Genomic DNA, 14,574 nt, shown 5'->3' with positions numbered 1-14,574 from the left:
CTACCTTCGGCCTACTTTTTCCACTTGTTATAGCGCGTCTTTTGTTATTATACATGTCATGTTTAGGAGCCGTGCCTTTGAGTAAAACGTCCTCTTATATTTTAATCCCTAGAAATGCAAATCCTTTACTAGTAGAGCAGACCCAAATTTTCATGCAGCTTTTCCCACACTCTCACCGTTCAGTCCATTTGACCACCATCTCCATTCTGTAAGTCAAGGTGGAAGGATCTAATCAGGGCATCGCTCTCGTCAAGGGTCATTACCTTGAGGTCTGCCATCTGCTTGATCTTGGCCGTCCTAGAAAGTTGGGGTTAGATCATTAGTAATCTGAATCTCAGGATATGTGGCCAACACCTACACTTCCTTGATCTGGTTATCAGTCATCTTCAGACCAAGCTGGTTAACTCGACTCCTAATAGCATTCCAGCCAGTAAGTCTAGATGCGAAGTGCACACTTCGAATTTTGATCAGTTTTGAGGCCATAGTATTACCCGTATTATAGCTTACTATCTGTATAGCTATTAGTTCTGAATATACGGGGGACAAATAGTATGGCTTGCCTTGATAGACCGAAGTCCTCGGGCTTAAGGATCTCATAGGTAGACGGGGAATTAAGGATTGCCTTGGCGTGGATACCAGCCTGGTACCGCGTTAGTCAGTATAACCGGCAGGCTTCATATGTGGCATATACCTTGTGTGTGAAGGCGCAAAACCCTGTGGTTCTTGTAAGCAATATGGCAGTGACTATAGCAGAAAAATGACGTATGACATACCGGTAATTGGGTTGTTAAATGGCACGTTGATCTAAAGACGCTGTTAGCTTGACAGCTTGCAAGAAAGCACATAACAGAACCAGACAGAGTATGGGATACACTTGCCTCAACCGCTTCTGCGACGAAGTCTTCAATAGCTTTGAGCTGGTGAAGCTTGTACTTGGAGAGAATGTAATCCCTGCTGGTCGGCATCATTCTAGCCATCTTGAATTTCGCTAAGTCAGATTATAGTCAGATTCCTAAAGAGTAAAAAGTTTAACGTACGAAGGCCCCAAGTGGGCAGATGCCATTTCTTTCCCCAATTCCAAGCACGGATGTGTCAACGTCTATGCCGTAGAAAGTCAGCCTAAATGCCCACCTCCGTAGAAGCTATTGACGATGTCCGTGGATCCGGAGTCCATCTCAAAGGTGTATGTCAGATGTATCTCCCGGCTACTTATGAAGGCAATCACTCCGCAAGGTGAGCTTACGTGTAGCACCCGCCTCGAGGGCAGTAAATGAGTTCTTAATAGTCAGCTTCTTATCTTAAGGCAGGTTTCTGAGGATATAACGAACCGCCACAGCACAGCCCGTATCATCGTGGAACTTAATCAGATTAGCCAAGCGTTACGCAAAATATAGTTCACAGCAGCACATACATGAACCTCGATATCGGTTGAGACACAGCCTCGAAGGGTTCTAACAAGGTCCTACAGATGGTTAGCATCAGACAGACTGAAGATGATGACGATCACTAACGTAAACCTGTCTTGGGGAAGCGCAACCCACGGTGTCGGCAACTCCCACCCTCCCGACTCCAGCGTTGTTAACAGCGCGGTAGATGGAGAGCAAATCGACCAGATCAGACCTTTCCATACGTTAGCAAGACGGCTGACATCAGCCAGCCGACCCCTTCGAAACCCCGCTGAGACAGACAGAAGGAGTCAAGCCTTTGATGGAGAAGAGCATGTCGAATAGCATTTCTTTTGCTTTGTTCAACTTAGCAACGCAGAAGCTCTATAGGTCATGGGCGCATTTTGAGAGAGCGTCTCAAAATGATCGATGCTATGTCATAACAAGCAACCAGAGTCTGCGTATGAGATCCTGCTTTCACCTCTAGGTCTTGCTCGTCATGACTCTCCAAGGCCCCAGTCTCCTCAAGTAACATAGAGATCGATCGGTCGGCGAAGGGACCGGCTTAGCGAAACGCTAGAGACCGCACTCACCGGAAAGAGTCTTCACTCGAGAAGCGAACCTCGCAGCCTCGGCTGAGCAATTGTTAGCTTCTAGTTTTGACCAGATTGGTGGTACACATACCTCTTGATATACTCAATGACTTCGATGGCCTGCTTAGTAATTGCTGTCATGTCCTTGCCGCCAAGGGAATGCTCTCGGAGGAATTCTTATTCCTGCAAGTCAGTCCATGGACGAGATATATATAATGGGTCTGTGCTCACGGCTCGTTCCGATCACGACATCTACACCGTCAACTCCGCAGTCACACTTCGAGGGTTCAGTCGTTTGCAATTATTCTCAGTTTGAGGGGCGCATACCGCAAGCTTGGCGTCCTGGAGCATATGTTAGCCGCATACGAGTAAGGGTGCACTGACGGATCGACAAAGATGAAAGAACGGCCGTCCTCTAGGATCGCTAGCCATAACGTCGCCGCCCCCCCCGCGGGCGTCCGGCTCCGGGGTCACCGTCACCACCAGGGTGATGGCCGTCGGGTGCAACTTACTTCTAGAGTGCATCTTGTGTCTGAAATGTCTGTTAGAAGACTTACCACAACCAGGGCCAAAAGGAGATAACAAACGGGTTAGAATCTTGGCCTACTGTGTCGTTAGTAGGCGTTTAATCTGTTCGATGTATTGATTCTTGGATGCGCACCTTGAGGCCGAGCTTGCAGATGGCTTCGCAGTCGTCGCGAGATTGCTACGGTTGATTAGCACTGAGATCTAACGAAGACCAAACGGCAAGACTCACCGGACTGGCAGCCGGATTCGTAAGCTCGATGTAATCAACACCGAAATCCGATCCATACGGAGGTCAGTTTTCTTAAATTGAAACTGCAGAGCAGGATTCTATGGGTATCATACAGCATTGTCGCACTATGGACAAGGTGGCGTCAGCGAGTAGGACGAAGGGCTAGAGTCCGCCTTCAACATACATTTTAATCTTGGTCTCTCTCGAGAACCATGCGTTCGCGAATTGCTCCCCTTCTCTTAAGGTTGACTCAATGACCTTGAAGTTACGGACATTACTCAATAGGTCGCTAACGCTCGAGTAAGGGTTCGACGCGGTGTTGCCGGTGATGGACATGTTGGGAGTCGGGCCGTCCAAACGACGATGGGGAGCTGTAAGTAGGGTGAGCGGCCTCGTTACGAGGAAAAGAATACGCCTCTCTCGCTACCGGTAGACGAGAGGCTCGATTGAAGACTCGTTTCGATTCGATTCGAGGGAGATAATCGGGTTGTTTGATGTTCTGGAGCAGATGATGGAGGGGCAGGTTCTGCATGTGTGGGGTATTTAAGGTCTAGAAAGATTTTCGGGAGTCATCGCCAGCGCCTCCGGTCCGATGGTGGGGTTCATGCGTTAGGAGGGAAAAAACCTCTTCACTGGCTCCCCACAGACAGACCGACAACGATGGGAACCAGGAACGGACCTCCACCATGACGCATCACGATGCCTTTTTCCCCTACACAGAGTCATCAAAGTGCACGTAATCTAGGCTTTGGTTCTGTCCATTTTCTGGACGGATTATCGACTTCGCAACATAAACCAATTGCAAGGACGTAGTTCATAATCTGCCTCACTGATTCAGCGCTGTTCAGGCGAGCTCAAGCCACTAAACAAAGTAAAAGCCTGGCCAAGGGTTACCTCTACCCCACATTAGCCCTCGAATCACATTCTGTAGTCTAGATCCAGTCACTGCTCCGATCGCCGGGCATCGATCTGCTAATTGTTTGCGGGGGTTCCCAATGATTCAGAACGCAATACCAAGCGCACAAGGTGGGAATAGCGAGGATTGGTAGCTCTTTGCTGCACAGGCGGCACCAAAATGTGCCTGGGTTTCAGTCAGTTCTCCGGCCAGCCCACGCAAGGCTGTGATGATCTCCCAATCACCGTTGCCTCGCTCCATACCTCTGCCCTTCCAAGTCGACTTACTCAGGAATACAGTGCCACTTTATTCTTCGCCATCGTCACTCTCGTCATATAGGTACTGATGTGTCTTCGCATTCCCTCGATAGTCTTTGGTTGCTTGAGTGCGTATCCTGGACACTCTTGAGCAAGTGGACAAGGCAAGCCTTCGTCATTATGCGCAGACTCAAGATGCAAGTCGACGGCTTCGACATTTCCGAATTGAGATTGGCAACCGGAAGCTCCAAAGTCTGTCGCGAATGGACAGCGATATAAGGTGTCTTCCGATATGTGGAGTGGATAACCTCTGTGAGAGAGCATCGCATGGCGAGAGGCAAGCTCTTGGGTCTCGAAGGTCTCGTTGCACTTTTTGCCCCCATCGAAGGCGCAAGGGAAGGGCTATTGAACAGATTAATACGATTCATATCCTAGACTTGTAGGTACTTAAGGTACCTTTGATGCCATCGTCGCGTCGGAAGCAAGTTCCTTCAGCCATGCAGAGAGAGGAGCGTGCCGGCAAGGACCTTCATGATAGATATTACCTTGCGAAATTGCTCCTCGAGGCTGGGGAGGTCTTTAAGAGACTCAGAGTGAAAGTAAAATGGCGCTGGAAGAGCGAAAATGAACAACCCCGCGAAGGAATCGCGTCCTGATGTGGAAGGCTTAATGCCGCATCCCTCGGGCTCGGGGCCTGAGGCATAACACCCTATACAAATTAGGTAGGTACACGCTGGCTGTACCTTTCAAGTATAGTAGGTACATGCTACCTCCTGCAAGTAAAGGTACACCTCCCACCTAACCTACTAACCCAGGGTACGCTTCATGCTGGATAAATACAGGTACCTACCTGGGCACCTGGTACCTAACCTAAGGTAGGTTAGGTACTATACGGGGAGATGGGGGTCTATCGATAGTATGTTACGTACTATTACCCTCCCTAAAAAGGATTACTATAACTAAAAGTATTTCTATCTCCATATTAAAGCGAATTAAACTTAGGATATAATATAGGTACAATACAAACGTTATATTAATTTAGTAGTTTTTTTTTAAGAATAAAATAATTATTAAAAACTATATTAAGTTAGAATCTATAAGTATTTTATACTTATTAAAAGACTTCGTTAATATTCTATTATATAGAGGTTATATTTATACCGTATTAGCATTGCAGATATATTATCGATAGCCCCCCCCCTCCCGTTATGGTAGGTACCTCAGGCAGGTATGTAAACCCAACAATAGGTCATGTACCTCAGGTATGAGGCAGGTATCGTATCGGGCACACAGGCTGGGCGTCCCGACAATCTATCGAAAGCCAACCCCCTCCAGAGCCAAGAACGTCCGGAACACGGACAGGCTAGGTTGTGCTGCGTCAAGCAGGCAAAATATCCTAGGGGGTGTACTCGTGGCACTCTGGAGTGTGGTTGCATTTGTGGAAAAGCCGACGGACGTCGGGAGGCATTCCAGTCCGCGATACGTCTCGAATCCAGCCGGGCATGACGGATATTAGCGTGGGCATATACAGTGCATAAAAGAGCCTACCTCTCGTGTGCTGATGCGTATGCCACCAAACGTAGTACGTGTACATACCTACCTACTGGAGAGTGGGAGAGCGGACATGCTTGGTAATAGTTATCGGTTAGGGGCGTGCTCGCGGACCAGCTCCTCGCCCCATGTCAGCCACCTGCTGTCCAGTAGTTATGAGTAGAGGTATGTATATCACTACGTACCTAGGTAGGTAGATACCTAAGGTAGTAGTGCTTCCCAAGACGGATACCCTTATCCATATTATATCCCCACGTATATATACCCCATATATATATAGCGACCTCATCTTCCCGCCCTTGCAGAGAGACGGTTATATATGCGTATGCAAGTGTGCGTACATATGTAGGTATGTAAACCACCTCCACCAACGTACGCATGTATGTAGAAAGGTAGGTAGGTTGGGGTCGTCAGTGTCAGTACCTACATAAAGACCCTGGATCGCTAGCGATCGTCGCCTACAACCCCCCTCGCCTCGCAGACCACCTGGTCTTTGCCTCCTTACGATTATGGCCATCGCTGTGGTTGGGAACAGCCGGGAGAGAGAGGGGCGAGCATCCGAGCCGCATCTGGAGATAGTACCCGAACGCTGTACGACTCTTGTGCCACTCTTACAGAACCAATATCCATCGAGTGTCCTATCTATAAGGGCATGTGATTCACCTGAGTTCTTTGGCCACCTTTGCGGCGCTGCGATTCATCCGTCCCTGTGCATAGGTATATGTACACTTGCACAACCTAAAGCCAAGTCCATACGCCCGATGCATCCATTACCCAAAATGCATTTGTAAGAGAACGGTATCACATAGGGCCTATGAGCAAAGCAAGCAAAGCCGGTATTGAAAACAAGATTCCGGTCTGTCCTGGGTGGACCCCCGCTTAGTCGGCAACACCAAACAGTCTCACGACGTGGCACGCGGGACAACTGCGTAGTATGAATTTCTCTCTACATACCTAGAGGTATTGCCACACCATCGGAGCTAATAGGCTACCTAAGTATCACATGTTGTTGATTGGTGCTGGAGATAGCGAGCCGCATCTTGACAACGCACCCACCCATCGAGGCGACGCGTGGGCTTTCCGAAGTGCCGCTCTCTCACCGCAGCAGACCCTTTTGCGTCCCCTTTCGTGGGCAAGCCTGACGTTGTCCCGCATCTTGTGGTCCTCGCCCCCTCATCTCCACTCTGTTCGGGAAACGCTGCGAGTCCAGAGAGCTTCTCTCTCCCCGATCGCACCTCGCATACCCGCAACTGGGCCCGCACTTCGGCTGCCCGGCGAGAGACAGCCAGGATGCGGCAGACAGGCCTTTTAATACAAGCTATAGATAACATTATCGGCGGCCGAGCTGTAATCGATGCGGTGCGGTGCTCGCTTCCTCGTACCAAAATCATCAAAATAGAAGGCGATCCATTGCAGGTGGCTGAGACGGCCGATCGCGTCGAAGCCCATCCCAAGCACCCAGAGCTTCAAGACGGTGGCGCCCCCCTTTCTCGCCTTCTCCTTATCATTGCGCTTTCATTCGCTCCCCATGGCGTAGCGTTTCGCACGGTGGCTCGCTATACCATTGCGCTCCCGTCGCGAAGTCCACCAAGCTGAGCAGTAACGCGTCAGGTCTGTAAGCAATGAAAGTGTCCGAATTCCCGTTTGGGATCTGAGAGGGCTTTGCGGGTGATGAGACGAATACCCTACATAGGTGTGTATTCGTAGAAGCAGCTTGTCATCTGGGGTCCCCAAGCTTTGTCCGCAAGGCTCGTGACATGGCTATATGTGCTAACCCCGGAGCGTCCGGGATAACTGGACTTATGGTCGACGCCCTCATCGCAGAATCTGTAACCATTCTCATGTTAAGCGCATCGTCTTCGTGATGTTTTCAACCGACTCCTTCCTGGCTAGGTACAAGCCTGCAACTTCGGTAGTCAAAGGAGCAGTTACCTGTGGATCAACAGATCAACGTAGATCCGAGCCGTGAACGCACGACGCACGGCACGTAAATAGATCGTCAATTGCGTTATTCTCAGCTTCTAGTTAGCTCTCCTCAATTGATCAGGTTCCAGGTTCAGTCTCCTAAGGATTCGCATACTAGTCGATACTAACTTGGTATCGTGGGATCAACAGGAATGACCAGCCGCGAAGCACACACCGATGCGTTTATGACGAATATCTAACTAAACGGCATGCCTATAAAGAGTCACGTGCGTAAAGACGGTGAGATGCGTCAAGCAGCTGTTGTCGGCTGTCACTCCAGCACTTAGTAGTAATGTACGTGGGCATCTCTCTACCTACCTGTTCATCCCAGAATTGCTTCCCCGATCCATGCATTCTGAGATATAGCAAATTCCAAGCCTTTAGATTCCTCGACCTCCATCGGGACCATGGCGGCCCCCGACACCTCCGCGTTCACCAACTCAGCTCAGGTCTTTACCTCGCACACGCTTCCTCAAATCCGCATCATCCACAAGGCCCTCCATGTGCAGATCGACGAGAAGTCGGCCCGCTTGCGCACCCAGGTCGGGAATAGCTATCGAGAGCTGCTGGGAACTGCCGACACCATCGTACAGATGCGGCAAGATATGGTCGCTGCACAGGAAATCCTCGGTCGCATGGGTGGCATGTGCGGGCGGACCGTCGTCGACAGGAAGCGCGCGGGCCTAAGTAAGTTCTACGGTGGGGGAGACGCCGAGGAGCATACAGGCCATGCTGCGAGGGTCAAGCTACTAGATGCCTGCGGGCATGTCGTGGGCCGATTATTGAAGGGGGGGGCAGACGGTAGAGGGGACCGATTGGTGCTAGCAGCGAAAGTCCTCGTCCTAAAGACACGATTGCTGAGATCGAGTTTCGGCGCGGTTGATGACGCCGCCAAGGATACCCGGGTCGTGGTAGAGGGAGCGTGGAAAAGCTTAAATAGCCAACGGAGAAGGCTCCTCAGAGTAGCCGAGAAAGTATTGGCGAAACACGGCGACGATGGGGGCCGGGATGATATCCTGAAGGCCTTGACTGCCTACAGCTTAGCCTCTAGCTCCGGAGCGAGAGACGTCCTACGGCATTTTCTAAGCGTGAGGGAGAAAGCTATTACATATGAGTTCGATCCGGAAGAACGTGAGAAGGAGAGAAAGGTAGAAAGAGTGTTGAGGGGCCTCGATTTATACACGAAAACGTTGTTAGACGTGCAAGCCCTGGCCCCCAACAGACTCTCGGATGCATTGTCACGATTAAAGAAGCAGCACCTGCTAGCAGACGAGTCGCTCCAAGCACTGGAGGATCTTCGGCTAGATATACTTGGGAGGTGGTGCGGCGATGAGATCAAGTACTTCACTCCCTTCATCCTCCACGACGACCTAGACGGCAAGCAAGCCAAGGAGACACTCGCAGACTGGGCGCACAAAGGCGGCGAGATTCTTGTCCAAGGTCTCCGGACGACCCTCGAGCGTGTCTCCGAATTTAAGACCATCGTGGATCTGCGAACCAGCATAATTCGGCGCTGGACTCGGGACGGGGGCAAAGCCCGGGGTTTCGACCCATCCGTCATGCTCAACGGATTACGGCAAGCCATCAACGACCGTCTTCTGCACATCTTGGAGACAAAAGTCTCCAAGCTGAAGTTGGTCGGGTCCGAAGTGACCGCAACATTGGAAGCATGGCCATCGGGGACGACCGACCAACGTCGTAGCTTATGGGATGAGGAGATGCTCGATATGGACATCTCTAGCGGCGCATCTCTCATCACGGACGAGGTCATCTCCCGCTTGTACGGTAGAGATAATGCTGTGTCCCGGGTGATCGCAAGCTACGAGTCATGGCGCCATCTCATCGACAGCGTTGGCGAGTTAGTAAGCCAACTCAGGTACCAACGTTGGGACGATGACGTCGAAGAAATAGAGGATGAAGATGTCATTGCCGTTCGGGAAAAGCTCTTGAGCAAGGATGACCCTGAGCTACTACAGCAAAAGCTGGACACGACCATTGAGGACGTCTTCAACAATCTCGACCAACATCTAACATCCGCCTGGCAGTCCCGACGGGATAGTCCGGATAACGGCACAATATCTATGTATTTCCTGCGGGTCCTAAGAGACATCCGTAGCCGGTTGCCTAAGCTTGAAGGCATCCGAGCTTTTGGTCTCGGCAATGTTCCGTCCCTACACGAGAAGCTGGCAGCGAATGTGTCTATTTCTCCGCTCGAGGAATTTAGCTCCGTTACCTTGACCAGAAAACGAGTAGCGGGCCGGGCCCTGTGGGAAGGTGAGCCTGCGTTGCCGGCACAACCGTCGCCTGGCGTCTTTAAACTTCTCCGCAACCTGGTCATGTCCATGGGAGACGCCGGTTTGGATCTCTGGACACCCGCCGCCGTGGACGTCCTAAAGCAAACATTCGGCAAGGAGCTCGCCAACACATGGCGCAAGGAGTTGAGTTCTTACGTCGCAGACCGCCAAACGGCTATCGATACGGACGAGAACACCAACGGAGAAGAGTCCTCGACCCAGGAGGGGAATAGCCCAGTCGGTGCTGGTGAGCATCCCCCAGAAGGCGAGAAGGTGGTGAACCAGGGGAAGTCTAAGGAAAGCGGCAAAGATATTTTTATCCAGTGGCTCTACGACATCCATCTCCTGCAAGAATGTCTCAGCGCCAACACCGGCTCAGAAGAGACGTTCAAGACTTTGTTAGAGGAGGTGTTTAACGAGTGTGCTCTCGACGACGCGGCCAAGGATAGGTTGGCAAGAGCATCGCAGGACTACTGGAAGAGGACAAGCCTATTGTTTGGGTTGCTGACACGACATGACGATCCACGATCTCACGTACGCGGCTAAGATAATGCAAATATATAGAACATATAGAGGGTGTGCTCGCAATCGTATCGATACTTATAGTTTGTGTTTCTTCTTGCCTGACGAGAGCTTCTGGAACTCCTGCTGCGGGATCCCCGAGACAAACCTGTCCAAGCCGGCGAATACTTCGGCGACGTTCTGCCTGTCGAGAATCTCCCGGTCGGGCTTCCGGATTAAGGCTTTGATGCCGACCAGGCTGTCGCCGTTTAAGTGGTCGCCTAGGCTGTCGTCGATCTCCTTGAAGACCAGGCGGAGGAAAGCGTCGGTGTCGCCCTCGGGGCAGTCGAAAACCTTGTTGGCGAAGCCGGTGCGCAGGAGGTCCTCGCTCGAGATGCGCTTGCTCTGGATGAGGGCCTCGTTGGCCTTGCTGATGCCGAGGCGCTGGACGAGGGCGTGGGAGGAGCCGCCCTCGGCGACGAGGCCGAGGGAGGAGAAGGGCGTCAGCAGGAAGGTGTGGGGCGTGCAGTAGACGAAGTCGGCGAAGGCGACCAGGGCGGCGGAGAGGCCGATGACGGGCCCGTTGAGCGCGGCGACCAGGATCTTGGGGTGCGTGTAGAAGGCCTGGGTGACGTTGAGGTTGTTGGACACGAAGTCGCGCAGCCAGCGCAGGTACACGTCGGACGTGGCCGGCTCGCCGGCGGAGATGCTGGAGGTATTGGCGCCGCTGTGTCGCGTGATGAGCCTTCGCCGGTGGAGGATGGGGGGTCGTGGGGGGACTTACGCGGAGAAGTATCGGCCCTTGCCAGTCAAGACAGTGATGTAGATATCCTCGCGGCGGGCAACCTCGCGCATGGCCTGGGAGAGATCGTAGTAGTCCTTCAAGGAGAGGGCGTTGAGCTTCTTCTGGTTATCGATGGTAATGGTGGCGATGCGGCCGGCATATTCGACCTTGATTACGCTGGCCATGGCTATTTTCGAGTCTTCTCGTGCTGGTTAGGTGTCCTTGTGTATTGCCGTTCGCGGCCCGTAGGCATCGACCATAACGACTCGCGTCTCTGTCCTGCGTGCGAAGTTACCACCCGACCTGGGCGGAGAAGGGCACACGAGCTGGCTGCTTGGATCCCGGGAAAGACAGACGATAGATGGGGGGATATCAGCGCTATATGTAGACAGCATGAAGGATCTGTTGGAAAGGCAGGTTTACTGCTGATGCTCTCCCTCGCTCGGAACGGCGTCCAATGGACAACAAAGCGTTGACGTTTCCTCCCCTCCCCGGTTGCCATGGAGGGAGTGGGTACAATACAAGCCTCGGCTCGCTCGTCGCAGGCGGACGCAATAACATCGGGACGAGCTCAATGCACGCAACTCGGCCGCGATCCTCGGGCAGGGTGAGAGGGAGGGAGATGCTTGAAGGTAGCACTTGAGGGGACCCTGGCTTTGCCGTGGCACGCGAAGGCCACTAGGATGGATTCCCCGCGATGTGCTCCAGCCAGGGCTGTTAGCCTACTTGGGTACGTAGGTACATAGTACCCATGTAATAGCCGCGCAACCGCGGTAAGGGGGCATTACGAATAGGAATAGTCAAGTGGAATTTACGCTGGGGGAGTCGATTAGTCTAATTGTACTCATAGTGGCTGCTACAGTGAGAGTACTTGGGTACATAACATTGGTTACATCGTCCCCGTCGGTCCCTGTCGCGCCGCACCCATCGGATATTATTATAGGTACTATAGGTACCTACAACAGGCACCTAAGGGAGCCGGTCGGTTCCCTATCGTGGGGAGACGCCTATATGCGTAGGTACCTACTACGTACCTAGGTGGCATCAATAGACACCTCACAATAAACACAGTAGGTACCTAACATGCCTGATGTACCTAATATTGCCGTCTATAAGTCCTATTGCAGGTACCTCCTAGGATGTATCTATACCTACGGGGGGTAGTCGCGTTATGTACATATAATAGACGCGAAAATATGCCTATACCGGATAGGCAGGTATGCACAGTACGCAGCTGTCCCGGCCGGCCTCTTTTTCCACAAAAGGGAAAAAAAAAAAAAAGCAGACGCACACAAAAAAAAAGACATCCGCGGGTCTCCCTCACTTTCCCAGCCCTAGGCCCTTCAAGCGCCAGCCCGCCGTGGACCAGCCCGGAATAGCAACGCCGACGAGAACGCCAACCCGAGGCTCGTCCCCGTCGACTTGCTCAGCTCGCTACCGGATTCCCCCACCGGACACACCACCCAAAACCACATGACCCCTCGACCATGCTGTCCCGCCAGCTGCTCCGTCGCCCGCGCCTCGCCGCCCGGGTGCGCCGCGTCCGCGCCCTGTCGTCGCCGCACACGCCGCGCTTTTCCAGCACCGAGACGCAGGGCCAGGCGTCGTGGCGGGCGGCCGTGAAGGGCCCGCTCGTGCCCTACGCCGCCGGCCTAGCCACCGCTTCTCTCGTTGCGTATGTGGTGGGGCGGGCCCGCGAGCCGCAGGGTAGCGCCGCCGCCGCCGCCGCCGTCTCAGCCCCGTCCCCGGCACCAGAAGTCGGAGCGACCCCGGCTGATGACGGGGGCATCCCGGACCTCAACGCGCTAGGCATGGCCGGCGAGATTACGCTCAGCCCGCCGGCGTCGGCGGCAGACGTGACGCGGGTGCTGAACGCGCGCGCCTTCTCGCGGGGCGGGCGCGACGGCGTGGCGCGGTACGACGGCGCCCAGGTGGCGTCGAACGAGCCGTGCGAGGACACGTTCCTGCACGGCAGCCTGTCGACGCCGTTCGGTGCCGGCGACTGGCTGACCTGGGCCGTCTTCGACGGGCACTGCGGCTGGCAGATGTCGGACCTGCTGACGCGGGAGCTGGTGCCGTACGTGCGGCGGGCGTTCGCGGCGGCGGGGCCGACGGCCGACGAGGGCGCGGTCGAGCGCGCGCTCCGGGACGCCTTCACGGCGCTCGACGACGCCGTGGTCCGGACGGCGGCGGCCACCGTCGACAGCGACCGCACCTACGCCGATAAGGCTCGCCGGCTCGAGGCCGCGTACGCCGGCGCGTGCGCGCTGCTCGCCCTCTTCGACCCGGCCACGCGCACGCTGCGCGTGGCCTCGACGGGCGACTGCCGCGCCGTGCTCGGCCGTCGCGCCGCCGACGGCACCTGGGCCGCCACGGAGCTCACGACGGACCAGACGGGCGCGAACCCGGACGAGGCGGCGCGGCTGCGCGCCCAGTTCCCGAACGAGCCCGAGGTGGTGCGCAACGGCCGCGTCTGGGGCATGCAGCCGTCGCGCACGTTCGGCGACGGCATGTGGAAGTGGCCGTCGGCGCTTAAGAACAGGCTGCGCGACGACTACAACGGCCAGAACCTGCCGTCGGCGGCGCGCTACGGCGCCTACCGTGACGGGCCGTACCTGACGGCGGAGCCGGCGGTGACGACGGCGCGGATCCCGGACGCGGAGCCGTCGTTCGTCATCCTGGCGACGGACGGGCTGTGGGACACGATGGAGAGCGGCGACGCGGTCGACCTCGTCGGCCGGTGGCTCGACTGGCAGGCGCGCGGCGGCGCGGCGAAGCCTGAGGAGGAGGGGAAGGGGGAGGGGGAGGGGGAGGGGCGGCAGGACTTCGGCCCGACGATCCTCGGCCGTATGCAGCTGTGCAAGTACGAGCCGCGCAAGGCGGCGCTGCGCGACGCCAACGCGGCCGTCCACCTCGTGCGCAACGGGCTCGGCGGCGCCGACGACGAGACGGTGCGCGGCGCGCTGACCTTCCGGTACCCGAACTCGCGGTTCATCCGCGACGACATCACCGTCCAGGTCGTGTTCTTCAGCCCCACCCAGGTAGGGCCGCCGCCGGCCCCGGAGGGGGCTAGCAGGTGAAGACCCTGCTATATAAAAACGATACACACGGCCGCGGCTGGATTGATAACCCCCCGCTGCGTCTTTTTCACCTGTCCGAAGACAGCTTTTCCCACCATTCCTTTTCCGTCTCGCTCGAGAACGGTTAGGCCTTCTCCCTCCGCACCCGGACGGCGCAGGAGATGGATAGGTGAGGGGGAAAGTTGGGTAAGAGATAGGATGTAACGCGATGTGGCGGCGCGGGCGGTGAGAGGGAAGTAGGGGGAGGCCGCCCGAGCCTCGATATCCGGCACAGACATGGAGGCGGAGTTAGTCCGGAGAAGCCATCGGGCGTATGCTGTCCCGGCGCAGCATGTATATTACGGGTCTAGTCCTCGCGACCAGACGCATCCACGAATCGATGCGAAATGAATCCCCGCGCCACCGGCGTCTCGAGGCGCTGACCTGGCTGGATGGGAGGGGCCTGGCTGTGGTGTAGACAAGACGATCACGACATCCGTGTCGGTAGGTAGTCGGCCGCTATGGCAGCTAGG

The 14,574-nt window shown here is 54.9% G+C and overlaps 4 protein-coding genes across 4 annotated transcripts; 2 read left to right on the top strand and 2 right to left on the bottom strand.

The window, feature by feature from the left end:
* Positions 1 to 179: 179 nt before the first annotated feature.
* On the bottom strand, positions 180 to 3,071 carry GGS23DRAFT_605154 (homocitrate synthase; the record flags this gene model as incomplete). The annotated part of the gene is made up of 16 exons (XM_051519712.1): positions 180 to 297; positions 359 to 454; positions 606 to 640; positions 692 to 722; positions 859 to 977; positions 1,038 to 1,099; positions 1,244 to 1,289; positions 1,412 to 1,462; positions 1,512 to 1,620; positions 1,979 to 2,020; positions 2,070 to 2,154; positions 2,210 to 2,255; positions 2,306 to 2,320; positions 2,640 to 2,684; positions 2,794 to 2,860; positions 2,920 to 3,071. The coding sequence occupies 16 exons, from the start codon at positions 3,069 to 3,071 to the stop codon at positions 180 to 182; spliced, it is 1,119 nt and encodes a 372-aa protein (XP_051371751.1).
* A 4,204-nt stretch (positions 3,072 to 7,275) lies between these two features.
* GGS23DRAFT_49540 (uncharacterized protein) lies at positions 7,276 to 10,706 on the top strand. Its single transcript, XM_051514432.1, has 2 exons — positions 7,276 to 7,697; positions 7,788 to 10,706. The coding sequence occupies exon 2, from the start codon at positions 7,811 to 7,813 to the stop codon at positions 10,241 to 10,243; it is 2,433 nt and encodes an 810-aa protein (XP_051371750.1). The 5' UTR covers positions 7,276 to 7,697; positions 7,788 to 7,810; the 3' UTR covers positions 10,244 to 10,706.
* On the bottom strand, positions 10,271 to 11,263 carry GGS23DRAFT_49512 (ClpP/crotonase). The gene is made up of 2 exons (XM_051514430.1): positions 10,983 to 11,263; positions 10,271 to 10,925 (listed from the first exon to the last, which is right to left on the bottom strand). Exons 1-2 carry the CDS (start codon positions 11,165 to 11,167, stop codon positions 10,298 to 10,300), a joined length of 813 nt encoding a protein of 270 aa, XP_051371749.1. The 5' UTR covers positions 11,168 to 11,263; the 3' UTR covers positions 10,271 to 10,297.
* Positions 11,264 to 12,266: 1,003 nt separating this feature from the next.
* GGS23DRAFT_609469 (protein serine/threonine phosphatase 2C) lies at positions 12,267 to 14,231 on the top strand. The gene has a single exon (XM_051520272.1). It carries the CDS (start codon positions 12,470 to 12,472, stop codon positions 14,060 to 14,062), a length of 1,593 nt encoding a protein of 530 aa, XP_051371748.1. The 5' UTR covers positions 12,267 to 12,469; the 3' UTR covers positions 14,063 to 14,231.
* The last annotated feature ends 343 nt before the right edge of the window (positions 14,232 to 14,574 follow it).

Source organism: Durotheca rogersii (assembly GCF_024521655.1).
Source record: "Durotheca rogersii strain YMJ 92031201 chromosome Unknown GGS23scaffold_10, whole genome shotgun sequence".
NCBI lineage: Eukaryota > Fungi > Ascomycota > Sordariomycetes > Xylariales > Xylariaceae > Durotheca > Durotheca rogersii.
The sequence above is the reverse complement of the archived record's forward strand: the minus strand, read 5'-3'. Positions and strand labels throughout refer to the sequence as shown.